Here is a 27,029-nt window from a genome sequence, read left to right as displayed (position 1 = left end):
TGCCAGCAGGGCAAGGGGGCTGCAGCATGTGTGGTGGGCACAGCAGGGGGTGATGAGCAGACGTCTGCTGCGGAGCGAGCATCTGGGCCAGCCTGGGCCAGACTCGTGCTGATGGTGCAGATGGTTCTGCGAAAGAACAGGAACATAACTTATGAGGTAACAGTTGAGACTGTTCCATTTTTAAACATGGAAGGAATCCTTCGGTCTCTCTATTAAAGTCCTAGATGTTAATGAGAAAGCTTGCATTTTATAACATTTCAGGTCATTTTCGGTACTGTTAGAAAACACAAGGTTTTGAAATAATGCAGTTTCATGTAAGCTATGCTAGAAAAGAAACAGTTTGTCATATAGATACTGTCATTCTAAGAATTTAAGGCTGAGAGCAGAAGGTTTTGAAGTGTTCTTTTACTTTTTTCATTGCTATCTACAAAAACTCAAAGAGTTTCTGCTAAAATATAAGGTTGGCTTCCTCTTGAATGAGGACTCCCCCTTAGGCACTTGGCACATTTTTGTAAGAAGTGATGGCTTTCTATGAGACTCGCATGATAAGGCTGTTGTGCTAAACATCAGAGCAGTAAAAAGTAAAATTAAATACAGAATGAAATGTTGTTAACCTGTCATTTGTATTCTTACAGTCAGACTTTGGTAGTTTCACTGCTTCTTAAATTTGACCGGCTATACCTCATTCATATATTAAGTGCCCGTTGGAAAATGTAGCTGAATAGAAACTACTCTTGTGCTTTCTGTATGCGCACATTAATCAAGTTTATTTTCCATCACATCTGAGTAGGTGCTAGCGCATAAGCTGATCCCCTTTCAGACATAGTGTGGGCTTCTCACCGCTTCTCAGACTGTGTGCTGCGGTCACCACAGGGCTCTGTCGGCATGTCTGGGTGGGGCACGTGTGTGCGCAGGGGCAGCGATGGCAGAAGGGGGTTTATTAGAGAGCCTTTGTGGGTCAGGCCGCACCCATTGAGATGATAAAGAGCAGCACTCATTACTCACTGCCTGCACACGTTGGGACAGCGAGAGCAGGCATATTATTTTTAAAGTGATCCAAGGAAACCAGGTCATCACACCAGAGTCTGTGGCTGCCCCTGCCGACCTTAGGGAACAGACGTCTAGTCACTGAGTTTCAGTGGTGATGACACTGAGTAAATCAGGGTTTGTCACCACCCCCTGCGTCCATTCTGTTCACAGTGGGACCTGTGGTGAGAAGCAACACCCTTCAACAGTCAGAAGATACGGGAAAAGAAAAAGCACAGTTCTTACTAGCTAGCGTGCTGTGTCCCTAGATGATGACAGTGATTTAAGCATTTTGACTTTTAGAGAGTTTTAAATTCATATAAATTGTTTACTGAAAGGATATAGGGTCACCCTGACTGATATGGTTGGGTGTCATCCGGCAAAGTGAAAGGTCGCTGGTTCAATTCCTGGTCAGGGCGCATGCCTGGGTTGGTGGTTTGGGCCTCGGTTGAGGCAGGAACACAAGGCAACTGGTCGGTGTTTCTCTCTCACATCGATGTTTCTCTCCCTCCCCTCCCCTCTGTCTAGAAATACATAAATAAATCTTTAAAAAAACAAAAGATGTAGGGTTGATTTAGAATATATTATTTCTTAGGTGGGCTTTCAAAAATGGATTTACCGACTTCCGGCCAAGATGGAGGTGTAGGTAGACAAAGTGTGCCTCCTCCCACAACCAAAACAAGGACAACAACAAATTTAAAAACAAAAAACAACCAGAACTGACAGAAAATCGAACTGTGTGGAAGTCCAACAACCAAGGAGATAAAGAAGAAACATTCATCCAGAATGGTAGGAAGGGCGGAGATGGGCAACCGGGCAGAGAGGACTCAGGGCAAGGCCACAGCTAGAGGACCTGGCGAGGCAGCAGATTGCGGACTGGGCAGTCTCATGTTCGCATGCAGATAAACCAGGAGGAATAACTGGGGAGCGAGACAGACTTCGCAACCTGGGGCCTTAGCGCGGGGAAATAAAGCCTCCAAGCCTCTGATTGAAAACACCTGTGGGGGTTGAGGTGGCAGCAGGAGACACTCCCAGTCTCACAGGAGAGTCTTTTGGAGAGACCCATAGGATCCTAGAATGTACACAGCCCCACCTACCCAGGAATCCGCACCAGAAGGGCCCAATTTACTTGTGGGAAGTGAGGGAAGTGACTGAAAACCGGCAGAGAGAGAAGCAAGTGCCATTGTTCCCTCTCGGACCCCTCCCCCACATTCAGTGTCACAGCCCAGCGACCAGTGTTACCCCCCGCCCGGTGAACACCCAAGGCTCCCCCCCTTTACATAACAGGCACGCCAAGACCAAAAAAAAAAAAAAATGGCCCAAATGAAAGAACAGATCAAAGCACCAGAAAAAATACAACTAAGCAACAAAGAGATAACCAATCTCTCAAATGCACAGCTCAAAATGCTGGTAATCAGGATGCTCACTGAATTGGTTGAATTTGGTCACAAATTAGATGAAAAAATGAAGGCCATGCTAAGTGAAATAAAGGAAAATGTACAGGGAACCAACAGTGACAGGAAGGAAACCAGGACTCAAATCAATAGTGGACCAGAAGGAAGAAAGAAACACTCGACGAGAATAGAATGAAGAAACAAGAATTCAAAAAAAATGAGAGGCTTAGGAACCTCCAGGACATCTTTAAATGTTCCAACATCCGAATTATAGGGGTGCCAGAAAGAGAAGAGGAAGAACAAAAAATTGAAAACTTATTTGAACAAATAATGAAGGAGAACTTCCCTCATCTGGCAAAGGAAATAGACTTCCAGGAAGTCCATGAAGCTCAGAGAGCCCCAAAGAAGTTGGACCTAAGGAGGAACATACCAAGGCACATCATAATTACATTAGCCAAGATTAAAGATAAGGAGAGAATCTTAAAAGCAGCAAGTAAAAGGAGAGAGTTGCCTACAAAGGAGTTCCCATAACACTGTCAGCTGATTTCTCAAAAGAACACTTGCAGGCAAGAATGGGCTGGAGAGAAGTATTCCAAGTCATGAAAGGCAAGGACCTACATCCAAGATCACTCTGTCCAGCAAAGCTGTCATTTAGAATGGAAGGGCAGATAAAATGCTTCCCAGATAAGGTCAAGTTCAAGGAGTTCATCACCTAGCCCTTATTATATGAAATGTTAAAAAGACTTATCTAAGAAAAAAGATAAAAAATATGAACAGTAAAGTGACAACAAACTCAAAGTTATTAACAACTGAACCTAAACCAAAAACAAACTAGGCAAACAACTAGAACAGAAACAGTCACAGAAATGGTGATCACATGGAGGGTTATTAGTGGGGGAGTGGGTGGGGAGAGAGGAGGAAAAGGTACAGAGAATAAGTAACATAAATGGTGGGTAGAAAATAGACAGGGGGAGGGTAAGAATAGTATAGGAAATGTAGAAGCCAAAGAACTTACATATATATATATGTATATATGACCCATGGACATGAACTATAGTGGGGGGGAATAGGACAACTGTAATAGCATAATCAATAAAAATATATTTAAAATAAAAAATGAAAGTGGATTTACTCTTTAGAGGTTGTCAAACACAGAAAAACTCCTAACCTGTAGACTTGATATTCTTTACATTTCTGTTTTAGGTCTAGAATTCTGAGAAGGGCTTTTAAATGTAGTGCTATTGTAGTAATAGTTTTTATGGTTTGATTCTTTCACAATAACATGGTTTGTACCCTAGGTTCTGGACAAAACCCTGTCAGTTAGCGACGCTGCATCCATGTCGGGTTTGTTAGAGATCGTTGTGATTCTCTGGAAAAGCATTCACAGGAGCCTGGAGAAGAACAAGGAGGCCAGACTCTACACCGTCGACAAGTTTGCCTGCGTGCTCCCCGAGTACCTGAAAGTGTTTCAGGTAAGACTGCACAGCTGGAAGCAGGCCGGCTGATCTGACACCGGAGCAGAGTTAGCAGAAGCGCTCAACACGCCAGCCTCGTCTGTGAAAGGAGGGGCCGAGCCAGCTCTTCCCTGGGTGGGGGGAGGTTGTCTCTAGCCTTCTCGAGGGCAGAGGCCACATGCCTTTCAGTGTGGTGTCCCCAACACACCGGGGAATCTCGAGGGTCAGCTCCCAGCTTTTCTGTTTCTCTCTGAAGGTCTGTGACACTATTTTAGAATCCAGTTTGCTCTGCTGGGAATTGAGTAAGAGGAGTGTGTGAGCGTGAAGATGCAGTCGCGCCTAAGCTGTGTGGGCAGTTTTTGGCATTTGATGCCATACTGTGAGCAAGTGTGTTTCCGGGGTGTTCGGGTTGTGTCTGCCCTTGGGGCAAAGGGAACCATGGGTGTAGCAACAACTTCTGCTTGGATGAAGGGAGCCTTCTCATTCCTTTACTTCTGAAGGAATTTATATTTTAAAAACAAATAGTTAATAATGCAAATTATTCCCAGTTATAAAGAGAACATAGTGTAAATGAGGCAAGACCAGAGTTCTTAGGAACTACCTTCTCGTGGAAAATTTACTCTCAGCTCTTCTGAGAGCTGTGTTTCTGTTCCTGACACGCCTCTGAGCTTCGTTCTTCCTGGGATGCAAACTGTCTTGTCCGGGAAAGTAAATAACATAAGCTCCCAAAGTTCCTGGTACATTTGAAGCACAAATAATCCCGTGGGACTGAGAAGCCAGCATGGACTCAGGAAAAGCCAGCATGGTCTCAAGAATCTTCAGAGATAAGCTCAGGCGCCCACAAGACACTGGATGAGACGACAGAGCAGAGTGGCGGGGGTATCTGGGAACCCCAGGGAGGCGGTCAGCTCATTCCCTGAATTCCAAATGATTCTGGCCAGGGAGCTTCCCTGCCCACAGCGGCTCAGAGGGTAGCATGGCCGCCTGTAGGTGAATGAGCAGTCTGTGGAGCGGGACCAGCAGTAATGGCCCGTCTGCTTTTGTAATGTGGAGAAGAGATGTTCTTTCTTTATTAGGAGAAGGGGTGAGTTCACTCTAACTGAATGCAAAGTTTTGCAGATCATATTTTGATGTTGCCTCTGTTTCTGTTTCAAGTATATTTTCAGGAAAATTGTCTTTTTTTTTAAATGTAGGATCCATCATTCTCCAGCCAGCCAAGGATATTTTTTATTGTGTTTTACTGTTGTGATACAGATAGCAGTAGTGTAGCTGCAGTTGATTCAGCACGTGGTGTTCTAGGCGCCGCAGAGAGCCTGCATGGTTTGCTGCCCTCAGCTCTTCCCACGGCCTTGCCCGTCTTGTGGGGAAGAAACTGTTGCTCCCTCCCGTGGTCTTGTGGAGTCTGATCGGACGTGGTGCTGTGAGGCAGTTCCAATGCCCCAACATTTTCCATCAAACTAACCTGGCTTCCTAAAGATACTCTGATGATTGTATTTACAAGTTTTTCTCTGATGAGTTTCATTTTGAGTTTTGTCTTCAGGATTCCAAGTTCACACGATGACTTTTTCCTTTTGTCAGTGTTGTCTTTACAATAGGAGCCAGAGCCTTGACAGCATGCAGTCTTGTGTGTTCTGGTTTTGATGTAGCCTCAGGTTCTAGCTTGGTGCCTAGTATACAGTAGGCACTTAATAAATGTTGGCACAAATCAGTACAGCACAGAGCAGTGAAGTGGCCTGTGTGCTGGGAGAACAGTTACCAAACGTGAGGCTTCCCATACTTGTTGGTGTTCCCACTGAGTGCAGCCAGGTTACTCATGTAGTTCCTGCTGAGCCCCCTTGAAAATGGGAAGCTATATGGGGAGGCTGTCGGGGCATCCTAGTGTTTAAATACCCTTTTGCTTTGTCTCCCTTTAATGCTTTCAGGATGACCGCTGCAAGACCCCTTTGTTTATGCTGATGTCCTTCATGCCACCTTCTGCCGTGCCAGCATTCAGGTACACCGTGCGGGACAGCAGCGAGGTGGGGGCCCTGCCACGGCCATGCTCAGTGACGCCCCACGGGTTGTCCCACTTTACCTGGAAGTTCTCAGCTGCCTGTCCTGCCCCCCCCCCCAACTTCTTGCTGTGCAAGGATAGCAGGGTGCAATTTTCCATGGGCCCTGGAGTTGCCCGGGAATCCTGGGGAGGCTGTGTGGGGCCAGAGCTCTCTGGGCCTTCGGTTGGGGTACTTGTCCAGCCCGACACTCTGAGGCGCCAGACCTTGCTCGTGTTGCTGCCCCCTGGGCGCGTCAGCCAGTGTGGCCAACCCTGGGAATGCGGCCGCCTGGGCTGAGATGTGCTGTGTGCACAGGGTGCATGTGGCCACGGAAGACGTAAGTGTGGAATGTCTCACGGTGTTTGTTCATTAAATCTTAAGTGACAGTGTGGGTGCGTTGGGTTAAATAAGATGTGATTGAATTGATCTTGCCTGTTCCTCTTCATTTAAATGTAGCAACTATAAAATTTAAAGTGACACAGGGACCTGTTTTGTGGCTCACATTATGTTTTTTATTTGACAGTGTTACTCTAGAGTGCTGGCTATTAGTTTGGGGAAAATTATTTATTTATATTTGTATTGATGGTGAAATTAATGTTTTGATGCTAAACAAACATCAGTGCCCCCAAGTAGGAGCCTTTGCTCTGGAGGCAGGCAGAGAGAACACAGGAGTGAAAGTGGGGTTCGCGCGAACATCTCAGTGGCGGCTTCGCACTGCACTCCGGGCTGTGCTGATGCTTGGGTTCTGCAGCCGCTTCCAGACCCAGCAGTTGGTGTGAGCACTTCGGCCATCTAGGGACGGTGGGGGAGGTGTGTGTGTTCTGGCAGTGGAGAAGCTCCTGTGACAGGAAGGACTTATGTGCCCTCAGTTCCTAGCTTCTTTGTCTTCCTCCCCTTTTAGGGAAGGGGGAGGTTGCATTGAAACAAATGTTGGCTCTGACTTGCTGCATTTGACATTTTCAGCTGCAGTGTGATTTCCACGTTAAGAAATCAAGAGGAAGGAGCAGTGGACAGGAGCTACTCCACTCTGTTAGACTGTCTCTGCTCCTGGGGACAAGTGGGACACATTTTGGAACTCGTCTGCGACTGGCTGCCGGAAGAGCCACCCCAGAGAAAGGTGTGCTCGAGGTCACCCCTAAGGGGCAGGAGCTGCATCAGAGTAGACACTTTCCCAGGGCACGTGTGTCAGTTTGTTGCATTCCTTCTCAGACGCACTCATCTTCTAAGCGGAAGGTGCAGATCCACGACCCACGCCCCGCAAAGCCCCAGCTGGCATTGGTTTACGTGGAGTACTTGCTGACCCACCCGAAGAACCGAGAGTCCCTGCTCTCTGCTCCCCGGAAGAAGCTGAACCAACTTCTGAAAGCACTTGACACATCAAAGGTAACTTCACAGAGCAGATACAGACACCCTGAAGGTTCATGACCTTACATGATAGTAGGAGGGATAAAGTGCAGTCTGAATTTTTCATATTCGTCATGAAAGTTCTCCCAGCTGGAAAGGCATAGAGAGCTATCGGGTCTTCTCCCTCCACTTGCAGTTGAGGACATGAGACTCGGGTGACTAATAGGTGTAGGAAGTTGGGCTGCCTGTGCCTTCTAGGAAGAATGGGGGAGTGTCCCTGGCATAAGTGGCTTTTCATCCTATGACATGCTAGAGGGACGTCCCCTCCCTCAACAGCGCCATAGCCAGACACGGCACTGCTCCTGGGAGGTGCCCCATCAGGAGTCCAGGCTGGAGGGTTCTCTCCTTTCTCCGAGCTGGCTGGTCCGTCCTGACAGCGCTGTCTGCACCCCTCACTGGGGCAGGTCGGAGTCTATCCCAGGGGCAAAAGCTTCAACGTGTCTGTTCCTCAGGCCCTTTAAGCCTGAGGAACTAAAAAGTGATTATCTTGTCCCTTTGTGGGGGGAGTTTGCAGGGGCCGAGGAAAGGAGACTGTGCATCTCTCAGAAAGCTTTGCTGTGCTGCAGAATCACCCCTGCGGCTTGGCCTCCCTCTCCTTGTGCAGCCAGGTGTCAGTGCTCCCGCTGCTCTCGCCACACGTGGGGTGGTGGCAACTTGTCAGTGGGACTGTGGCCGCAGGTGTTTTGTTTTACAGGTGGATCTGGAATCAATTCTGCAGTCCCCTGGTGGGAAAGCTGAGCACTTCACCGAAGCAGCTGCCCTGCAAGCCTTCAGCCTGCACTGTCGTCTGAGCATCCACCTCCAGCACAGGGTGCGTCCCTCTCCACCCCCTTCCCGGTGTCACACCTGTTCCCTTACTAAGTCACCTTTCTGTTGTTGTTGGACAGTTCTGCTCAGAAGGAAAAGTGTACCTGTCTGTTTTGGAAGACACTGGATTTTGGTTGGAAAGCAAAGTTTTATCTTTTATCCAAGATCAAGAGGAAGAGGATCTGAAGCGTCATAGGGTTGTTTATCAGCAGATTATCCAGGTCAGAATTTTTTCTTTATCCTCACCTGAGGACATGCTTAATGATTTTAGAGAGAGGGGAAGGGAGGGAGAGAGACAGGGAGGGAAATATTGATGGGCTGCCTCTCATACACACCCTGACCTGGGACTGAACCTGCAACCTAGGCATGTGCCCTGCCCAGGAATCAAACCTATGACCTTTCAGTTTACAGGACGACGCTCCAACCAACTGAGCCACACCTGCTAGGGCTCTAGGTTAGAACTCTTAACACAGAGACCTTCCTCCTTATGGGGTTTGTCAGGTGCTTCAAGACTTTTTGTTTTAAAATAGTAACTTCAGGCAGTGGTGTTGCTCTTAATACTTACAGTGGCATTCGATTATCAGTTTATCCTTTCCAAAGCATGAACTGCATAATTTTAATGTAACTTTATACATTGCATGTGATAGGTGCTTGGTAATGTTTCTGGAGTTATAGCCCGTCAGCCTTGGCTGGTGAGTCACGTCCACCCGTCTCTCTCTTACAGACCTACCTGACCGTGGGCAAAGATGTCATTATGATCGGCCTCGGCGACTGCAAGTTTCAGATACAGCTTTTACACTGGAGTCTCAGAATCATGCACACAGGTATGCGTCCTTTTTTAAAGGGTCGATCAGGACAGTGAACAGTCAAGACCAGTCCCTCTCCCTCCCTCACTGCTGACTCGCTTTCGAGTGACAGGTAGGTGATATGCACCAGCTCACACCAACAAGGGCCTTACAGGCAGGGAGTTCAACGTTGGGTATGGCGTCAGATGTCAGTAGCCCAGAGTTTCTGAGGAGGTCTCGGGGTTTCCTCGCTGGTTTTGCTGACTATGGGGTGAGTCGGCCATGTGTGGGCTCGGGTGCTGGCCACCGAGCCCTCTGCCCCTCCCTGCACTCAGAGGCAAAGATCACAGAACAGTGCTGTGAATCGGGTTGTTCAGCATCCCCCAGGAGCAATGGGCAGTTGCTATTACCCCAAGGATGGGGCCACTCTAGGAACTAATATCCCGGTGCCACACTGGCTACACACTTGGCACTAAGTGAAATGTCTTCAGTGAGAGAGGGAGGAACTGGCCATCCAGGCCCAGATCCCACAGTGGTCTGTATCATCCATCTGTGGGCCCCCGGTTGCATTCTTGCCACCCCCGTTACCTGACGGCGGGAGGAGTGGGGCTGTGGTCACAGGTTCAGAGGAGTGCTGCTGGGCTGTGACCCCCACCCAGCACAGCCCTGGGCAGCCACGCCCTGAGCAGTGCTGGTTCTGAGTTGTCGTCACTGTACATCCTGATGCTGCGCCTGCCTCCCTCTGAGATGTGCAGAAACTAGAGAATCGGCTGAGTTCTCAGAAGCCAAGGTGTTTGCAAGAAGAGATTGAAAATGAGATTAGCATGTAGCAAACTCAATGTTGTGTCTAGAAAATTCGACTCAGGGTGACTGCAGTGGCTGAGCTGACACTCACTGGCCACTTGCAGTCCTGTCCTCGTAGCACAGACCTGGGTCTTCGTCCTCACGCCTGCGCCTGCGCCTCCGCCACCGAGGGCGGGGCTCCACTGCAGGGCCGTGCTGCTGTTCCCCGTGCTGTGCCTTCAGTCAGCCTGTGCCTACAGGTCGTGCCTGGTTGTTTAAAACATCCACAGTTACAGACTGAATAGCAAGTCGAACAAATAGTATGGCTTTTAAAGTATTGTTTCTTTGTTTGACCCTTTGTAATTCTTACTTTCTACTATAAAAATAGCATTTTCAACTTAAGGTTAATCATTGAAACACTACAAATAATTTTTTTTTTTTTTAACTTTACTGTTCACTTAGGAATTATTTTCCCCTGAGGCTAAATCTATTTTTAATATTTATAAAACTTACTTTCCAGAAGAGCTAACTGGAATTTTAGATTGTCGGTGTTGCCGGTTCCATCACGTAGAGGTATCGGTTTACAGGCAAGGCCCTAAGCCAGCAGTCCTCACTGGAAATTTTAAAACATGAAACGCCCGACTGTTGAGTTGGGCACTGACCTCCCTTCCCTTAGACTGTCAAGAAAGAAATGGCAGCCAGCACAACAATAGCCGTCTGGTGTGAATGAATCAAAATTATACCTTTTTTTGGGGGGGGGGGGGTCAGATCAGCAAAAAGTGTATTTTTTGGTGTGCTGCAGAGTTTTAGTAATTAGTTTATGTGCTGGAGATGAAAGAGGTTGAAAATCCCTGCCCCTGAGCTAGTGACGTGGCTTCTGACCAAACTGCAATGACTTTTGTATTTGTGCAAAGGTTTGTGTTTATCAGGATTTCCCAGAGAGAACCACTGTGTGGTCACCATAGTCCTGTCACAGATGGGACTGCGTTGAGCAGTGTAGCAGTTTAGACCCAGAGTCTGCTGTTCACTGGACTAATGACACATTTTAATTAAAAACCCAGTCACCGCGTGTTATTAACAACGAAGCACAGCCTTCTCCGGGCTAAAAGGTGCACATCCCAGAAGGGATGGCCTTGGAAGTCTGTCTCCAACAGTGATGGCCGTGTGGACAGTGACTTGGGCTGACTGTTGAACAGGCTGTGTGACAGCACCAAGAAGTGGCAGTCCTTGCAAAAATAGCACAGGTGGAAAGGAAGGTGGCCTTTCTAATAAAAGTGCCAGCAAATGGTCTGAGGTGGGAAAGTCGGGGCAGGCTGATGGCAGCCAGGGCCCCTGTGTGGGGCTGAGGCAGGGGCACACGGCCGGCGGAGCCAGGGGGACCAGGCGGGCCTGCCTCGGCCTGCTGGGCACCCGGAGCAGTGTGCGGGTCAGGCTCACAGGCATGTGGTCCGCTTGCAGCCTGCCGAGCGGTGGCCTGTTTGCCTGCCTGCTTCAGGGAAGCAGGAACTTGGTCTGTCCTCTCTTCCACGGGTGTGAACCCCCACATGCCTCCAGGAATTGGTCATGTTACTGAAGCGCTGTCTGTGTATGTGGTTCCAGGGCACACACTGCTTGGACATAATGAAATCAACTGGAGTTAAAATTTTTAACTTCTCAGGTTTTTGTCAGTAATTGAAGGTGCCAGTGAAGTGTGTGGTGTCCCCCATGCCTGTGGTGGCTGCAAGAACAGACCCTCCTGTGTCCAGGGTCCTGTACTCTCCACACTGGCTGCTTCCAAGCTGTTGGCCCTTTCAAGGGCTCAGTGACCCCTCCACCTGCTCCACTGAGGTGGCCCACCTGTGTGGACGGTGTGTGCCCCCTGGCTACCTTTTGAATAGTAAAAGTGATTAGTTTCTTGAAAGTTTCTACTATATTTGCAAAGACTTTAGAAAGTTGGTGTATTCTGGTGGTGCCAGAGTGTTCTTGAAGGAACACAGCCCTTTATTTTATTTACTTTAGCATATAAATTTGGGTTTGGGCTTAGCCTCTCACCTGTCTTGAGAGAGCTTACAATATCTAAGACGGGGTGAATCGAAGACCTCTAGGAGGAGTTGTAGGGTTAGACTCACACATGGAAAACATTTTCCCAGATTAACACAGCACAGTGCGGGGTGGTATTCGGAAGAGAAGGACAACCAGCACACTGCAGAGAGGCGTTAGGAGTGGAACGGAGTCGGCCTGTGTGGCCGTTAGAGCGTGCTTGCAAAGCTCCCGGGCTGCCGTCCCAGGCTGGTGCTGAAGAGCCTGTGCCGATTCCATGTCGCTCTTGCGTGAGAAATAAGACACCTTCTCTAATCTGGAAACTGAGGCACCGCATGTCCACACGTGCCGTGAGCCCGGTTCTCAGTGTGTGAGTCAAAGGCACTGCTATCAAAACTATTGGTTTTATTTCAAAAGGAACAGGTTTGATTTATGTTAAAATTTAGACTAATTTGTTCAATCTGATATTGGCTTACCAGTAACTACCTCTTTAAAGTTGGCTTAATACACATACGTTAAGTGAAAATGTGTAATAATTTCAACCAAGTTACGTGTGAGATGGCTAATTTCTCCAATTTTCTTTCTAGTGAAAGGATTCTTCTATGTGTCATTACTCCTTGGCATTCTGAAAGAGATAACTGGAAGTTCCTTGAAGCAGAAAACAGATTCAGACGAAGTGGGAACGCTGTTTGATATGGTCCAGAAGGTCTTTCAGAAAATGTTGGAGTGTATGGCCTGGAGCTTCAGGAAGCAGCCGGAAGAAGGCCTGCGGGTACTCACGTCCTCACAGGGCAGTTGTTAGGCTGCCTCAGCCGACGGGCGGGTGCTAGAGTGGGCTTGCTCGGGTGTAGGCTGTCCGGTGAGGGGCAGCACAGTGTAGGGGATCACCACCAGGTGCCAGCCCGCCGGTGTGCTTGCCAGCCTGCACAGCATGGCACACTGGTGTGTGACACACTAATGTCTATACCTGGGTGGGAGGTGGGGGTGGGCCAGGAGCCCAGGTTTGACTGTCAGCCTTGGGCCAGGTGTTCCTGCATGGAGGTCACAGGCCAGCAGGGAGAGCACCCCCTCCCAGCAGGTCAGGAGGCAGAGAAAGAGCTGTAGAAGTCTTCTGAGTACTCAGTTGTTATGTCACAGAGGTTTCCAAATCCAACATATTTTTGAGAACGCTAATTTTGATTACTGTAGATGACAAGACTTTCCCTGATGAAATGCTGATTTTTGCCCTAGCTTACCCTCCCCTCGCATGCTAAGCTCCTCTGGTTGGATGTGAGGCACAGAGCGGGCGGGGCTCCACCTCCCTTTGCTGACTGGGGGTCCAGTGACCCAGGTGCCAGGTTTGCTTGGCTCCTTGGACTGTATTGTCCTTGGAGAGGCCATTGCTTTCAATTAGTGGCTAAAAACAGCAACGAGCTATTCTTTCTTTAATGAAGTTTTTAAAAAATGCTCACATGGGAGGAGGTTTATGAAATGTTGAAGTTTCCGTTTTATTCTGTTCTTTGCTGACAGAGGTAATTGAAGGTTAGTGGATGTGGTTTCCCTAGCCCAGTCCATGTCTGAGTGACTTGAAATGTCTATTTTGACGAGTGGGTTCGCATGTCTGGTCTGTCTGTGCTGTTCGGTTGGGCCCGGCCCTTCCTGTTCTCCCCAGGTCTCCACCACTGGCTGAGCAGCGGCATTCGGGGGCACACGGCTGATGTCCCCTCCACGTCAGTGATGCTGCTTCTCCTTTTCTTTCTGTCCTGATTGGCAGCTTTTGTTCTTAGAGGTTTTGTCTCCACTTTGGGGAAACAATGGCGGGCAAGTGATTGTGAGTGGGCGTCCACCCCGTCTGCCGTCTCCCAGCTCCCGGCCCTGGTGCTTAGTGATGTGAGTTAGCAGCAGGAAGGAGCAGTGGGCAGTGGGAAAGGTCAGACGGATGAGCGACCACTGCCCTGGGGCAGGGCGGCCAGCATGTCCCCTGCTCCAGGGCCTGCTGTTCATCAGCTGCTGCTGGTGTCTCTCTCGTAGCTCCTGTACTCCGTTCAGACCCCTCTGCTCGAGTTCATAGCAGCAGTGCAGTCTTGGCACGCGGACACGCCTGTTCACCACGGGGTGCTCTCCACTCTGATGGCCGCCTCTGTCGTCGAGATAAGTCACCGACTGCGAAAGGTGAAGTTCGTGGTCCTGAGTCTTCTGTGTGTCTTATTGACTATACCAGGTGCTCTTTTTTGCCAGTAATGCCTTTTCTGTTTTAATAAGTATTCAAAGAACTCAGTTTAGTGGGGGCTCTGCTTCTCCAGCTGCCGGACCTCCCCAGTAGTCTGTATTTTAGAGTCATGTGACTAGGAATGTAAGCGAAGGATGTTGTCATTCTTGATTAAAACCAAATGAGTCTTTTTTTCATGAACATTTCTTTTTGCCATGTGTTAGAGATTTAAGTGAGCTGATAACATTTCTTAAAATTCCTGTCTGCTGATGAGGTGAATGTCATGGAGGGTGGTGAGCAGGTGCAGAGCTCCGACATGCGGCTGGGGTCACACGCATGTGCACCTGCCCCTTGGTGGCACAAGTGTGACTTCTCTTCTCCGAGCACAGGAAACCCGAGCTCTGAAAGCAGCTGGACATGTAATTTGTTCATTCCTCCTCCAGCGCACTGGCTCCTTTCCTCGCAATAGCTTGTTTTATTGATTAGCCACAGGGCGCTGCAAAATCGTCATGGTCAGGCTGACAACTGAACTTGGAACAGGAAGCGCTGTTTTCCCATGTGGGATCTGTGGTGCATTGAGGGAGGCACGAAACAGGGACTGAGGAGATAGGTTTCCTCAGCAACAGAAGATGAGACCTGACAGGGACTGCCACTGACGGATGAAAACGTAGATGTATGTTATGTAGATTTTATATTGTAAAATCACAGATAAAAAAGGTTAACTGAATTTTAAATCATCAATAGAATTTAAGGCCCCCTTAAAACTTGAAGGGAGGTCATTTGGTTTAAGGAAGTAATTGCTAGATTATACATAGAATAAGGACTGGAACTTACTTTCTCCAGTGCTAAATAGTCACAATGGTAAATAAATCAACGATGGCCCGTGGGCGGAGCCTGGCCTGCCCTCTGCTTTTGTAAGTAGCTATTTGGGAGAACACCCGCCCTTTCCTGACATCTTGTCAGCGGCTGCTCTGTGCTACGAGGGCAGAGGTGAGTAGCTATGAGGGTCGTGTTGCCGCAAAGCTGAAAGTGCACCGTTTCCCAAGAGAAGTGTTCTGGACTCCTGTCGCGTGTCCACACTGATGGTGTCTGTCTGGCTGTCCTCGGTGCAGGTTGGCACTGTGACTTTCCCTCTGTGCATCTGGCAGCTCTGTCACGAGGCGCAGCCACCCCAAGGCTCGAGTCTGCTTGAGGGTGGACCTCTATCTATGCGGTGCCCTGGAACGAGAAGCGGCACTACAGCACAGGGAGGGCCTGGCAGAGGAGACACGGGGGGCTGGTTGGGAGTGCTGACTGGTTGGAGTGTGAGAGGGGTTCCCCGAGGCAGGTAGAGGCAGTGGTGGGCTGCAGGAGGGCCACACTTCACATGGGGTTCATCACCGATAACAAGAGGCCTTGAACTCACGAGGTGCTGTCAGAGGACAGAGGCCTGGCAGGGCCCCCCCAGGGTGCAGACCAGCAGTTCTCACTGCCCCTCCAGGGGACACTGGCTGCGTCCACCCCGTTCTCTTTTTCACAGCCAGGGAGGGGCTGTCGCTCAGGACCCTGTGGGTTGCAGGAACCCCCACAGCCAGGGGTTCTCCTGTTCAGAATGTCGGTAAGTTCGAAATGGGGAAAACCAGATCTGGGCTAACAGGACGAGTTAAAGTTGTTTAGCGTATAAGACATTGTCTACAGAGGATGACATCAAATTAAAGTGTATCTGACGGAAGGCTTGTTGAGTGACATTGTCTTTTTTATTCGCTCAAACCAAATAAGACACCCTGTATACAGTAACAGATGGATCAGAGTTACTGTAGAAATTTCAACAGTTAGTGAAGTCATTCTTTCGAGTTTCTGGAAAGCTTTTCTCAAGTGTTGACGAAAACCCAAAGCTATGTAAAATAAGGTTTAAGTCTCAGTCTCTGTTGATAAATTACTGATTTGAAATTACTTATTTTTAGGTTTCTGATGTAGAAGAGCTCACCCCCCCAGAGTGTCTTTCAGATCTGCCCCCGTTTTCAAGGTGTTTAATAGGAATAATCATAAAATCTCCAAATGTGGTCAGGTAATAACTTCTTATTATCGCGATACTCTCGTGGCTGCAAGAACTCAGATTTTTCTCCATTCCTTTTACTCACAGATTTTTCTTTATTTCTCAGAGCTGTGGTTTTTTTTCCTGAAAAAACATTCCATAGAATAATCTCTCCTTTTATCAGTGATTAAAAATATTTCCATTATACTTATAGAGCCTTTCTGGGGCTGTATAAGTGTATGTAAAGTAGAACTTCTCTAATTTTCTGTAAAATATATTCATCCAAACAATATCTGGTTATGCTTCTCATGACTAAAATTCAGTGAGAGGAAACATTTAAGGTGTTCACATAGTAAAACACCTCTTACTGTGTAAGCTCCCAGAACTTAACTGGATTAGACACCAGTCTGGCTGTCACCCAGCTCGCATGCATCTCTGCAGCCTGTATGTCATTGGCCTGAAGTCCTAGGCTTGTGACGCATTATACAGGACTGATTATTCAAAGAAAGAATAGTCTTGCAGATACCTGATACCTGTGGAACTTTAATGGCAGATAAGTTCAATGGAGAGTTTAAAAGGCATCATTTTAGCAGCTGTGAATTATCTTTCAGTAACATACTAAGTTTTTGTCGTGTATATTGTGATAGCTTCCTTCACTTGACCAGAAGTCCCATTCTGATTTGAGCATCTCACCTGTGTGGTTTGGCTTGCTTACTTACGTGAAAAGTGTGGGCACGGGAATTCACAGTGGTTGATGAATCTGACCTGTGTATGTCTTTCTGTAAAGTGTTAGAATGTACACTCTTGAGTAATTTCGGGTGTTTGTTTTTTGCAGGTCATTTTTAGAAGAGTTAAAGGCATGTGTTACTACTGATGATATTGAAGGAATTGTGTGTCTTACGGCTGTCACACATATTATTTTGGTTATTAATAAAGGTTGGTTAAATTCTTTCTATGCTGTCTGGGCTGTGGCTGGGTCTCCCTCACTCAGAACTGTCAGGAACATGCGGCACCTCAGCTCATCCGTGTTGCACAGGCCTCTGCCCTGTCACTTCTCTGTGTGGCTCCCTCTGCTTGACGAGCTGCACCAGCCAGGAACCCACTGGCCTGAGCTTCTTAATGCTCCTCCATCACCTTTCCGCACTGGACCCATCACATGTCCCTCCTGTGCCTCAGAATTGAATTTCCGTGCATTTGTCATTTATTACCTATGTTTAAAAGTCTGAATGTATTTTTGCTAATGACAGTATGTTTGGTGTTAATATTCAATGTACCTGCTGATTTGCTTAAGCCTTACCCTTGCCTGTTGTGAATATCCTGGCCAGTTGAAATAATGCTGGGAAAGTGCCTGGAGACGCCTACCACACACTTTCCTCAGCGTGCAATACAGTAGTGTCCTGCAGATGGACTGCTGTACCTATGTTTTTGTTCAGTTTTAATAATGTCGAAATCATTTTCTAAGATAATGCATCATACACAGAGTGCTGCTATTAGATACATAGAAACAAGCTTTCCCAGTAAGCCTAGCCCATCTATGTCTGCTGTCTTATAACAATACTTCGTAACTGGTTTGCCTGGGGCAGGCCTCAGAAAAGCCTCCCCGCAGCGCATGTCCCACTTGGAGATCTGGAGATCGGCGGCAGGCAGAGGTTTGTGGATGGAGAGTGGGTTGCTGGCAAGCACCTGGTATTTCATAGGTATTTAAATATTGGGTTGGCCAAAAAGTCCATATGGTTTTTTCCATAGAATATAAGGCACATATTTCATGTTCCCCATTAACTTCATTGATTTGGATATTTTGAGTATGTCAGCTCTCTACCGTGTGGTGGAACATTGATTGTTCTCAATTACTGTCTCGATTTAATCACTATCAACTTCAACTGGTCTACCCGACTGTGGAGCATCATCCAGTGAGAAATCTCCACAAAACCTCACAAACTGCTTTTGGCATGTTCGATCGATCACAGCACCTTCTTCATACACTACACAAATCGTTTTTTACATTTCAGTTGCATTTTTACCTTTCTTGAAATAATAAAGCATGATATGCCAAAAATGTTGCATATTTATTCCATCTTCAATATTAAAATGGCTGCACAAAATTTGCCACTTTTGATAAGTTCTTTTTGTAATGCACGCTGAAACAAAATTGTTTCAGATGAAGTTAAAGACAACTGAGCACTACTAAACCATCCTATGGAAAATACCAAACAAACTTTGTAGCCAGCCCAATATTTGCCTGCCAGGTGGTGACTACACTGTGGTGGCTGTAGTTCCGACGGAGGCACAGGTGAGCGAGCACTTGCTGATGGACAGACTCGGGGTGCGTTCATCGGAGCTCTGCCCCAGAGCTGCGAGGGGCTTTGTCAGTGCCTGGACCTCGCTTCCCTGGGAGGGGACCATTGCTGTCTGTGCTCAGTGAGGGGTCAGCGCTGAGGCTCAGTGGCGAGGCTCCGCCAGATTGGACTGTGCCTGCATCGGCGACAGGGAGGTGTGTCTTGTGTGGTCCCGCTAAAACCGTTTTTCTGCCTTTAATACAGGGAAACATAAAAGTCCAAAAGTGAGGGAGGTTGCAGCTACTGTTCACAGAAAACTGAAGAAGTTCATGGAGATAACCTTGGAGGAGGACAGCATGGAAAGGTAAGGCACTGGTTATGCCGCAGGCGTGATGACCCTGGAAGAGCTGCTCCTTCCGTGGGTGTGTCTTACACCATGTGCTCACTTCCGCTTCTTACCGCCAGAGAGTTAGAGAACAGGACTGTGAGTGTAGACCCATCTTGTGGGCAAAACCCCTGGAGCGCATGTTTAATTTAGCTCTATGTCTGTCTTCAAAAACAGAAACAGAACTTCATTCGCACACTGTCACTCTAGAAAAGTAAGGGCATGCAAACTTACTTTACGTGGTTTTAAACTAGACAGATTATTTTTGATGGTTTGCTATGTTTTTGAAACCATGGACATTCTCGAGGCAGTTACCCTCCCGCGAGCATGTGCAGGGGACAGGAAGGTCTCTCCAGAGACTGCAGAAATACGTGTGCTCTCTCCCTGGTGGGGGCTGGGGGTGAACCAGGCGATCAGTTTTATATATGTCTGGGAAACTAGTCACTTTCTCCCTTGGAGAAAGGCTTTCAGAAGAGTTTGGTTTCTTTCTTCCCCTTTTCTTTCCTTATCCCATGAGCTGGGGCTTCGAGCACCACGCTGGAAAGGACGGCACAAGGGGCCCGCTTCCCGGTCCCCAGTCTCAGTGGGGAAGCTTCCCCGTCCTCACCACTGAGGACAGGCTCAGCTGTAGGGCCTCTGTCCATATTCTCTGTCCAGCTGAAAAGCTCCACTCTGTTCCAAGTTCATGGGTTTTTGTTATGAATTGGTACTGGATTTTATCAATAGCTTTTTTTGCATCTAGTCATATGATTATAGAATTTTTCTTTAGCCTCTGGATGGGTTACATTAATTGAGTATCAGATGTTGAACCAGCCTTATGTACTTGAGATAAATCCCACTTGGTTGTGGTGTGTAATTTTTTATGCATTGTCGCATTCGATTTGGTAATATTTTGTTGAGTGTTTTGCATCTGTGTTCATGAGAGAGATTGGTCTGTAGTTTTCTTGTGTTGTCTTTGGTGTCATGGAGATGCTGGCCAACCATTTAGAAAGGGTTCTTAGAGATAGTCAAGGATTGCTTAGCTCTTTCCTTAAATACTTAGTAGAACTCACTGGTGAACCCACATGGGCCTAGTGCTTCCTGCTTTGGAAGGTCATTAATTATTCAATGTTTAAATAGGTAATAGGCCTATTCAGATGGTTTATTTCCTCCCGTGTGAACTGTGTCTTTCAGGGGTTTGGTCCCTCCCATCTGGGTTGTCAGGCTTGCTGGCAGAGTTCTCGGTCTCTCCTCCTTATCCCTTGATTGACCACGGGGTCTTGGAGACGCCCATTTTCAGTTCTAATGTTAGTGATTTGAGCCCTCTTTTTTTTCCTTAGTTACCCTCTCTAAAGACTTATCAATTTCATTGATCTTTCAAAGAACCAGCTTTTAGTTTCATTGATTTCCTATTTTTAATCTTTTTGATTTCTGCTGTAATTTTTATTCTTTTGCCCACTTTGAATTCATTCTGCTCTTTCTCTAGCTTCCTAAGATGGACGACTAGAGGATTGAGTTTCGATTTTCTTCTCTTCTAACCTGCATGTGGTGCCACAGATTTCCCTCTACACACGGCTTTCACTGCATCCCACGAACTCCGCTAACTTGTGTTTTCATTGTCATCTAGTTGGAAGTATTTTCTTATTTCTCTTGAGATTGTTTCTTTGACCCATGTGTTACTTAGAAGTTCATTTAATCTACACATGTGTTAGGATTTTCCAGCACTGACTTCTGCTTTAATCCCATGGTGGTCTGAGAGCAGGCATCATTTGATTTGTGTTTTTTATATTTGTCAAGGAGTGTTTAGGGCCCAGAGTGTTCTCTATGGGTGGTGAGTATTCACAGGAGCTCAAGAAGCACATGTCACAGCTGTTGGGTGAGCGGCCGATAGACGTCATTGCACCTGGCAGAGGGGTGGTGCTGTTGAGTCCACACCTGTCCTTACTGGTTCTCTGCCTGCTGGACCTGTTCATTTCTGGTAGGCGGGTTTTACTTTGTAGGTTTTGCCAACATGATACTGGGCATATTGCATATGCATTTAGAACTGCTATGTCTCTTTGATGAATTGACCCTTTTATTTTTGTAAGCGTTTCTTTCTGTAGTAAGGCTTCCCTGTAAAGTCCATTTGTCAGATATTATGCAAGTGTACCAGCCTCCTGGTGAGTGTTTGACCTTAGAGCTGTGGCATTCTGGTCAGTAGGCAGAAACCACACAGTGACTGGACAGGCAGGCCCAGTGTCAGGAATTCTTATCAGGCCATTGGTGTCACAGATGATCGGCTAGGTAGGGTTAAAGTTGACTTTCAAGCAAGGAGCGGTGGGAGCCTATCTGCCTCTAGGGCCAATGCACACCAGGCCTGAGGCCCACTCCCTGGATGGATAAGCCCTGAGGCCCTTGGGAGGACTCACTGGGCATCCTGTCCCCAGGGGCAGAGAGCTGGGGGAGCCAGCACTAGAGCCCTCTTCCACATCCTGCTCCGGTCAGGGAGCTGCCAGCCGGACAGCGCCCCCTGAGGTTTTGTGGGGCAGCAGCCTCTGGGAACCTGGCAGGGGACCCATGTGCTCCGCAGGGATCAGGCCGGGAAGAGGAAACCCCACTGTCCAGGCTGAGCACCGTGCCTCAAGGAGGCCTTGAGCTGGGCACTGGAGTGGGGCATTGGGGCCTCCTTAGTTGTGAGCTAAGGAAATGCATTCAGTTTTATACTTTATTCTAAACACTACCAAGTATTTTGCACCTGTATATGTGAAGGAGAAACCCAAGGACTGGAGCTTTCATGAAATTGTTTTATTTCCAGACAATGTGGTGAAGAGGGAAGTGGCCTTCTGATTTGGAGAAAACTGAGGAGCGTTTGTGTATTTCAGGAAATGCATGGCAGTGTAAATATCTTCACCAGGCACAGATGTTAACTGTGGCCTTCAACATTGCCAGCTGTGGAAACGATAAGTTATCTTCACGGGGCGTCAGTCTCGGAAGTCAGAGCACTTCAGAAGATCTCTGTGGTAGCAATAACATTTGCAGGACCATGCTGGGGATGCCGAGTGGCGTGTCCTGTTCTGAAGATAGGAGGATATGAGGAAGGGGGGATCCTTGCTCCTTGCGAGGAATCTCTTCCATTTCCACTTGCAGAGTGTTGAGGTGATCACTTGAGTGTGTTACTTATTGACACACGGAGAGGAAAAAGGCCTCAGACCACATAACACTCTGGAAGGAAAAGGATTTTAACTGAATTTAAGTACAGGCTATGTAACGGTTTTTGCTCCATTGTTTCAGCAGTTGTGTGGCTAAGCTAATGCACAGGCAGAAAAAATAGTTCTTCCCTTTAAAGAGGAAACATCCAAGAAAATGAATAGGTAGAGACCGTGGAACACTGGCTTCTCTCTTAAATACACAAGAGGCACATTGGAAAATCCATTGTCCAAAAATTGACCTGATGGAAGGTGGACACTAAGATTTAAGACTATAGTTTGGAATTCTGACTTAATGTTGGAGTAAAGACGTTAAGGCAGGTCAGCACCTTTAAGTCTCGGGGGGCCCTAGGTCCATTAGTACTGCAGGCTCCGGAGTAGACGCCAGTGCTTCCTGAGTGCACCGACTTCCCTTCTCCACAGCAGAGCTGGCGTTTGGTCAGCTGGTCTGCTGGGCCCCAAGTACAGACGCTGCCGCCGCCCTGGACCCCCTCACCAGCACGGCGCCCCGTGACCCCAGTGTGTTTTCTCAGGGGTGCCACGCGGGGGCCAGCGTCAAGTCTGCACTGCTTTCGTCAGTGGTTTGCGAGTGGCAGCAGGGTTACGAACAGAGATTGTGGAAGTGGAAGTGTTCTTGAGGGTCGTGTTGCCCGTGAATTTCTCTCACGGAGTCCGTGAGCCATGCGGTGTGTCAGGCACTCGCCGTGTCACTCACCGCTGTCACTCGCATATGTGCAGCCCCAGCCTGGGTCTGTCTCCACCTGGAGGGAAGCAGCACTCCCTGAACAAGCAAGCTCTTTCTGCTGTCAAGTACTGATGGACAATACGATGCTGTTCTGCTGTGTGTAGCTTTAGTAGTCTTTTTTTAATGGGTTTGGGGCTGGCTGCTTTTCACAGCTCGTTCAGATGCACGCACGTCGGTTGTCACCAAGTGTGTGTGCCGCGTAAATGAGACTGCTCCTCCGTCAGCACGCGCATCATTGCTCGCCCTGTGGCCCCCTGTGGCCTTGGCTGTGCGGGGTGCTCTCTGCACGTGAGCACAGCCTGCCGTGGGCCTCGGGCAGCTCATGGAGACCGGCTTCTGGCCTGTGTATAGAGATGGTGAGACTCAGTGGGTGAACACGTCACCAAGTTCACATGTGTTGTCACACACGAGAGGAAGCTGGCCCGGGATTGGATTTGTCTGAGGTTTGCCCTTTCCGGCTCTAACATCTCATTCATCTTTGTCCTTTAATGATACTTATTTCTTTGGTCTACATAGTGCCTTCAGTGCAGGTAATAGGAGCTTGAGTAAATACACGAATAGCTGAGCGTTTTTCGTCTGAGGCCCTGAGGGTAGTTAGAAGCCTGGGTTTGAACCCACCTCTGCCCTTATCCGCAGTGTGGTCTTGGGCCAGTTGGCCCCTGGACCTTGCCAGCCCAAGGGGTGCCCCTGGCACCGGAGGCCTGTGGGGGCTGGCTCGATGCCAGTCTGGACTCAGGTCGGCTCGGACGGCTCATTACTCGATAGTTCGCAGCACTTTTGTCAAGGGGACCTAGTGTTTTTCTCTTAAGTATTTTTAAATTAGTCTCACTTAAGGAGATAATGTTTTGGGGTAATTAATAAACTTGAGATCCTGGGGGGGGGTGACTCCCAGGTGTCCTGCTCCTGGGTGTGGCAGAGGGTGTTCCCTCTTGGCCACCAGGGAGCTTGGGTCTGGCTGACACCTGCCCTCGTGATTGTCCTGGTCTCTCTGGGCCCTGAAAAGCTGACCCACTGGGCGAGGTCTTCTCTGTTGCTGAGGCTGGGGGACCAGAGAGTGGTGGGGTCTCTTTAGGGGCAGAGGGGTCTCTTTAGGAGCAGAGGCCCTGCGGCTGTGGTGGCAGCTTCCCCGTCTCTGCTCCCCCCAAGTGTCCACAGGGCACAGACAAGAACCACCACACACAGGGTGGCCCAGTGGCTAGAGAGGAACAGTCAGAACACCCACTGATACAAGAGCAGCGGGACCAGCCAGGCCATCGTAGTGAGTCTTTCAAGAAGTCACTTGTAGCCCCAAAAATGTGATCTAGAACTAAACCCTGGACTAGAAATGTCACCGGCACACAGGAGAGATGCACTCTTGAGAATCAGATTGTAGGTGGTCCGAGGGACCGCACCAGAGGAGTATCTCAGAGCAGACACCAGTGAAGAGGAGCCATGGAGACAAAGACCAGGAAAACAGACCCGAGACGGGCAGTAATTCAACAAACGACAGGAGGGAGTTCCCCAGAACTGAAGAAATGTGTGATTTTAAAGATACTTTTTTTTTGTCGTTGTTGTTTTTACTAAATTGTGGACGGGATTGGTGGGGGGAGAATCACACCTAAGTCAAGAAAATTCCTGAATTCCAGGGATAAAGAGGAACCTTAAAAATATTTCTAGACGTGTGCTGGCCCCACACTGGCTGCTTGTCGCACGTGGAGACTGAACGTGGCAAAATGAGTCTGAGCTGCGCTGTGGCCAGAGCACCGCGTGCCCCAGTGTTTGGAGGTGGCAGGACCGAGACCGCAGAGTGACAGCAGCATTCGTGTACTGATTGCTACGGCTGATGTGTGTTGGGTGTATTGGCCTAAGGCAGGGGTGTCAAACCCATCTTCACCAGGGGCACATCAGCCTCGAGGTGGCCTTCAGAGGGCCAAGTGTAATTTTAGGACTGTATCAATGTACAGTCCTAACAGTTAGGACTCCTTAACAGTTAAGCAAGAGCTCAGAGCTGCCGCCGGGTAGAAACAAAGTGGAGAGCGGGATTCGGCCCGTGGGCCTTGTGTTTGCCACCTGTGGCCTAAGTGAAATACTTTGAGGTGATGGATTTCACCTGATTCTTTCAATCTCTTTTAATGTAGCCACTAGGAAATTCAGGTACACATGTGCTCATATCAACACCAGTCAGGGCTGTTCTGGGCCACAAGGTGGGTTGTGTCCCTGAGGAGCAAGACCCCGGGACACTGGTTGAAGAGATGTCATTTGGGATAGAGATTGGCACTTGTGTCTAGGAAGGAACTGAGAGGTTAGCTGGCCCATGTGAGGGGAGGTGAAGTTCCCACTCTGAAGGGAGTGCTGGGCACCCTGTTGGAGTTACTGGGGATGAGAAAGGTGGCAGTAGGGTGGACCTGAGTGCGTAACTGTGTGCAGCTCAGTCTCGGAGGAGGAGACACACCGGCATGTGCCAGCTGCCCAGTGAAGGTTCTTGACCTAGATGCCTGCAACAGAACTCAGACGAAGTCTGAGAAAAGGGAAACTCGGCGAAGCAGGCCGGGGAGTGGGGAGCAGTGAGGTGTGTCTGAAGGTCTCAGTGACTGAACCAGGGGGTGAGTGTCCAGGTAACAGTGTGACCTCGTGTGGACAGGAAGAGCTCACATTCTGGGAGCCAGAGAGGGAAGTGCACGCGTCATGGTCACATGGGCTGCAGACCTGAGTAGGGTGCGGAGCCTCACAAACGAGAGCGAAGCACGCTGTCGAAAGCACGGCTGGTGAGCATGTCTTTCCTTCGAGCGGAGGGGTCCTGGGGGCCTGAGCTGCTGGCCGTGGGGACGGCGATGACTGCTCCATTGCCGATGGCTCGTCCATGAGTCTCACATCCACTTGGACACAGCAGTTTCCTTCTCCGCTTATGTTTGAGGACAGTCTAGGCGATGGTGACAGGCTGCTTCTACTTCCTTTTTAAGTGTCTTCAGTTGCAAACCATTTTTACATTTACTTTGTGAAAATGTACATTTGGATAATTTGGTTACTTATTTCTGTAGCCAATTCTTTCTTTCCTTGTGTTTCAGATTTCTCTACGAATCATCATCAAGAACTTTGGGAGCATTTTTGAATTCATAACAGAGCCAGCATCTTTGATTATTTAAAAATAGAGAAAAGGAATTTACAGAAAATGAATGTGTATTTTCCTAGTGTTTTTAATGTTAATACCCCATATAATAGAGAAGGTGGGATTTATTTGGGGAAGGTATGAGTAGGAAGCTCAAACTTTCTTAAATATTTGCCCAGTGCTAGCAAAATAATATATTTAATGTAAAGGACTCCAGAAACCCATGGTGCAAAGCAAAAGAAAGTCACCTTTCTAGCAAACCTGGTGGTTTTAAAAATGACGTTTATATATATGTAATATTGCTTGTAAACTGCAATAAAGCAATGACAGTACCTATCTGTGTAATTTAAAAATACTAGTCTGAGTTCTTCCCTGTAGGGACAAGGGTTGAATTCTTGGGGAACCATCTCCCACCAGGAGAAGGTGCAGCGGCCGAGGTCACAGCTGTGCAAGGGGAGGCCACACACGGGGGCCTGGAGCTGCCTCCCTGAGGTTGAGATAGGCCCTGCGGCTACAGATGTGAGCCCTTCAGTCTGAGGCTGAACTACCGATATTTTATCTTCCTGAGAGCTGTCATGGTGCCCACAGACTTCTGTCCCATTGCACCTGCTCAGGAAGTCTCCACATTCATCCCTGACCCCTGTTGTCCATGGGTCCTACATCATGGCTGGTCAGCACCCTCGGGCCTGGGAGGCCACCCAGTGACAGACGGGAAGTGAGTTCCTCGGTTACATGCTCATTCTGTCTTCAGCTCCCTGGCAAAAGAGTAAAGCAGCGCCCAGTTTTCAGGGCCTCTGTTTCTCCAAGAAGCTCAGAAATGGACGGCTCTCGTGCCATCGCCATCAGCAGGCCACAGCCAGTCCGTGCAGAAACCTCCTCGTGTGTGTTGGTTTGAGGCAAACAGCAAAGCACTGTGTGCTGTCTGTGGAAGAGCTTTTCTGCGGCCTCATGAAACTGGCACACCTCCACGTCCTGAGGGTTCCTGGGGATTGCTTCTCAGGTAGGCCAGGCCAGCTTCCATATGTCCACACAGTCCACCAGGCAACACGCAGACCCTGCCACTGCGGGGTCTCGCTGGCCGGTGTCCTCGGTTGGCTGTGTGATGTGCTCTTGCCGTGGCACGAGGTTAGGGTGCTGAGTGCAAGCCAACCTCGTATGCTCGTGACGATGTTCCCGTGTCTTCTCCAAGACCCTCAGCACACTGGGGTATGGCTGTGATGGGACCCCAGCGTGATCTCTGAAATTCCAGAGAAATTGCTATCGCTATTTTAAAAACTGAATAATACTGTACATGCAGTGAAAAATACTGATCTTAAGTCAGTGGTTTGATGGGTTTTTAAAAAAATGTATCCAGCCCTGGCTGGTGTGGATCAGTGGATTGAGCGCCAGCCTGCGAACCAAAGGGTTGCCAGTTCGATTCCCAGTCCAGACACATGCCTGGGTTGCATGCCAGGTCCCCAGTAGGGG

At 48.5% G+C, this 27,029-nt stretch overlaps 1 protein-coding gene across 5 annotated transcripts in view; it reads left to right on the top strand.

Annotated features, from left to right (window-relative positions):
* NCAPG2 (non-SMC condensin II complex subunit G2) overlaps nucleotides 1-25,786 on the top strand; it is a 55,668-nt gene extending 29,882 nt beyond the window's left edge. For all 5 annotated transcript variants that reach the window (XM_071221719.1, XM_053926958.2, XM_045198759.3 and 2 more), the window contains exons 16-28: nucleotides 3,719-3,892; nucleotides 5,797-5,867; nucleotides 6,871-7,024; nucleotides 7,117-7,290; nucleotides 8,006-8,122; nucleotides 8,199-8,339; nucleotides 8,843-8,942; nucleotides 12,293-12,477; nucleotides 13,716-13,856; nucleotides 15,837-15,940; nucleotides 16,743-16,843; nucleotides 18,448-18,547; nucleotides 25,522-25,786. In XM_071221719.1, the coding sequence (XP_071077820.1) occupies nucleotides 3,719-3,892; nucleotides 5,797-5,867; nucleotides 6,871-7,024; nucleotides 7,117-7,290; nucleotides 8,006-8,122; nucleotides 8,199-8,339; nucleotides 8,843-8,942; nucleotides 12,293-12,477; nucleotides 13,716-13,856; nucleotides 15,837-15,940; nucleotides 16,743-16,843; nucleotides 18,448-18,547; nucleotides 25,522-25,573 (1,614 nt within the window). In that variant the 3' untranslated portion in view covers nucleotides 25,574-25,786. The remainder of the gene's footprint in view (nucleotides 1-3,718; nucleotides 3,893-5,796; nucleotides 5,868-6,870; nucleotides 7,025-7,116; nucleotides 7,291-8,005; nucleotides 8,123-8,198; nucleotides 8,340-8,842; nucleotides 8,943-12,292; nucleotides 12,478-13,715; nucleotides 13,857-15,836; nucleotides 15,941-16,742; nucleotides 16,844-18,447; nucleotides 18,548-25,521) is intronic.
* The last annotated feature ends 1,243 nt before the right edge of the window (nucleotides 25,787-27,029 follow it).

The sequence above is a fragment of the Desmodus rotundus genome, chromosome 6 (assembly GCF_022682495.2).
Source record: "Desmodus rotundus isolate HL8 chromosome 6, HLdesRot8A.1, whole genome shotgun sequence".
Classification (NCBI taxonomy): Eukaryota; Metazoa; Chordata; class Mammalia; order Chiroptera; family Phyllostomidae; genus Desmodus; species Desmodus rotundus.
Note: the sequence above shows the minus strand (reverse complement) of the source record. Positions and strands in the feature narration are given on the sequence as shown.